At 40.3% G+C, this 2,347-nt stretch overlaps 1 protein-coding gene across 1 annotated transcript; it reads right to left on the bottom strand.

Moving 5' to 3' along the window:
• Window positions 1–292: 292 nt before the first annotated feature.
• Window positions 293–2,049, bottom strand: LOC145495792 (battenin-like). The gene is made up of 2 exons (XM_081475380.1): window positions 1,605–2,049; window positions 293–1,223 (listed from the first exon to the last, which is right to left on the bottom strand). The coding sequence occupies exons 1-2, from the start codon at window positions 2,047–2,049 to the stop codon at window positions 418–420; spliced, it is 1,251 nt and encodes a 416-aa protein (XP_081331506.1). The 3' UTR covers window positions 293–417.
• Window positions 2,050–2,347: the final 298 nt, after the last annotated feature.

Below are 2,347 nucleotides of genomic sequence, written 5' to 3'. Positions count from 1 at the left end.
AAAAAGTTTCCGAAAAAATATTCACCTCAAAAATTTACTCCGGCACCGGCGAGATTTTACATACAAAAAAAAAAAACACGAGTAGAATCTTGATGGTGCCATTTATCTGAAACGTCTCTTTCATTCAGAGACAAAAATAAAACGTTTACACGTTAAAGCAGCTCGGTCATGGTATTTTGAATAATTTGGCCATGTACAAAAATTACCTTTAAATTGGACGAAACGTGAAAGTAGTAGTTTGCTAAAATCGGAAAACTACGAATAGATAATAGTAAACCATAAAGGAACAAGGATAGTTAAGGATGGAGAAGATTAACACAGATAACAAACGACAAACTTGAAAAATTTAGCCTAAACTTTTCAAGATGGGCAAACCGTGACGAAGCTCCTTTAAGACATAATACAACAAGTCTCTAATTAACAATTTGAATTTTTATTCCATCCTGCTTTGTGTATATGCCTTGTTAAACAATATTTTCCCAGTTTAAGCTCTTCAACACAGTGTTTCTTGAGAAGAGGTTCTTGAAACAAGCCAGAGAGACCAGCAGTCAGCTTGCCACAGGCATTTCCTACAGTCAACAAACACAGTGCGAATTCTCTTCTCTCGGGATCCGCGATCAAGTCAGATACCGTGTGAGCCGAATTGAGGTACATTGACCCCGACGTGAAACCCTCTGTCATGCAAAGTGCGATGATAATTTCGACACGGGGAACAAAACGAAACCACGAAGCTAGGAAGAAAAAGACACCGTGAAGAAAAGCTATCAAAGCTAAAATCCATGTTCGTTTGACCTTTATGTGTTGAACTAGCTTAGGACTGACCGCAGCGACTAGGAACAAGTGTGACCGACCCATGAACTTGCCGATGTGATAAGATAGTATGTAATACGGATAATGGTCCCTTGGACCGAAAGGCGCATTTGGGAACGCAAGAGTTGTGATAATGGCGTGATTCGAGAAGTACTCTGAGAAGTAAGTTATAAAAAGAAATAGAATAAATGGAAAAATGTCCTTTGCGACATTTAATCTGTCCGAGAATGAGATGCGTTGTATACTTTCTTGTTTATCTTCTGTAAGTAGATTGTCTTCACTCTCGGTAAAATTCTTTTTCTTGTCAAAAGGCTCTTTATCCAAGAGAGCGTAGAGGAGGAGTAGCAGAAAGGGCCAGGGTATTGTCATCATAATAGTGGTGCGAGGCGCTAGGCATGACCACGTGGTTAAACCTGTCAATCAAGTAAAATACATACTTTGTATTAGATTTAGAGTCAAGTGAACATTGTCAAGTTTGCTGATAAAAAATCGTTGCAACATTCAATTTTGTGAATTGTGTTATATTTTTTCACAGAAATGAGATCTGCAAGCCATGAGTTAAGAATTGGACTGTACAATCCCTCCTGAAAGAGAAGAAATATTTACTAAATGACTTTCCCCGTCCGCCAGGGCAGACTGTGAATCTATCATTGCCAACTGTCGCGGGAAAAGTTGATGCTTCTCTTGAAGCCCGAAAATCGTGAGGAGAGATACCTGGTGCGAGGGTTATTCAGAGAGTTCACATGTAGCTGGTAGAGTTCAGGCTGACAAGACTCATTCTGCATATTACTTACTTGTGTAATAAAGGGGCCCAATAAAGGACGCCACTCCCACACCAGCCACAAAAGCGCTGACTGTAATATGTTCGTAGAACGCAGTCAGAGACAGGAACGTTATTTCACTGGTAGCCACTCCAGACTCTATGATACCCACGCCAGCGAGTCTTCCCGAGATACGTTGCGAGCAAACGAGCGCTGTTAATCCTCCAAGGAAAAATGCAATGACGAGTACGATTTTCTTCAAATACGAAATACGCTGGAAAAACCACGGGGCTGTGAGCTTGATGGCGAGAACTGGGATAGCAATTGATAAGATCACTGTTGTTGTGGCAATCGTTGATCCTGCAAGAATGTCTTCGGCTGCTATCAAACAGATTTCGTCGTAAATTAAAGAAAGGATTCCGAAAATAAAGAAGCAAACTATATTCCTTCCTTTTTCTGGGGTCTTGTTTTCAGTCATGCTCAGAATCAGATGAAGGTACAGCCACTTCACTTGACAATTTCAATTTGTCTTTTAACCCAAGATTATTCTACTTTTCTTGATTTACTTCGTTCTGTTTAAAATTGAGGTAGTTGAGTGCTTAAATCGAAGAACTGCCAAGGCAGGCTTCCAGTCATCCGGAATCTGAAATTAATTACACACAGTTTAAATGACAGACAAGAGCTGATGGATAACTTACGTCTTCAGCTCTCTCCTTATGCTGAAGTTTCGTGTGTGTTGCCGCATCATCCCTTCACGGGAAGTCTGTAATTTATAC

The sequence above is a fragment of the Orbicella franksi genome, chromosome 8, assembly GCF_964199315.1.
Source record: "Orbicella franksi chromosome 8, jaOrbFran1.1, whole genome shotgun sequence".
Lineage (NCBI taxonomy): Eukaryota > Metazoa > Cnidaria > Anthozoa > Scleractinia > Merulinidae > Orbicella > Orbicella franksi.
Note: the sequence above shows the minus strand (reverse complement) of the source record. Positions and strands in the feature narration are given on the sequence as shown.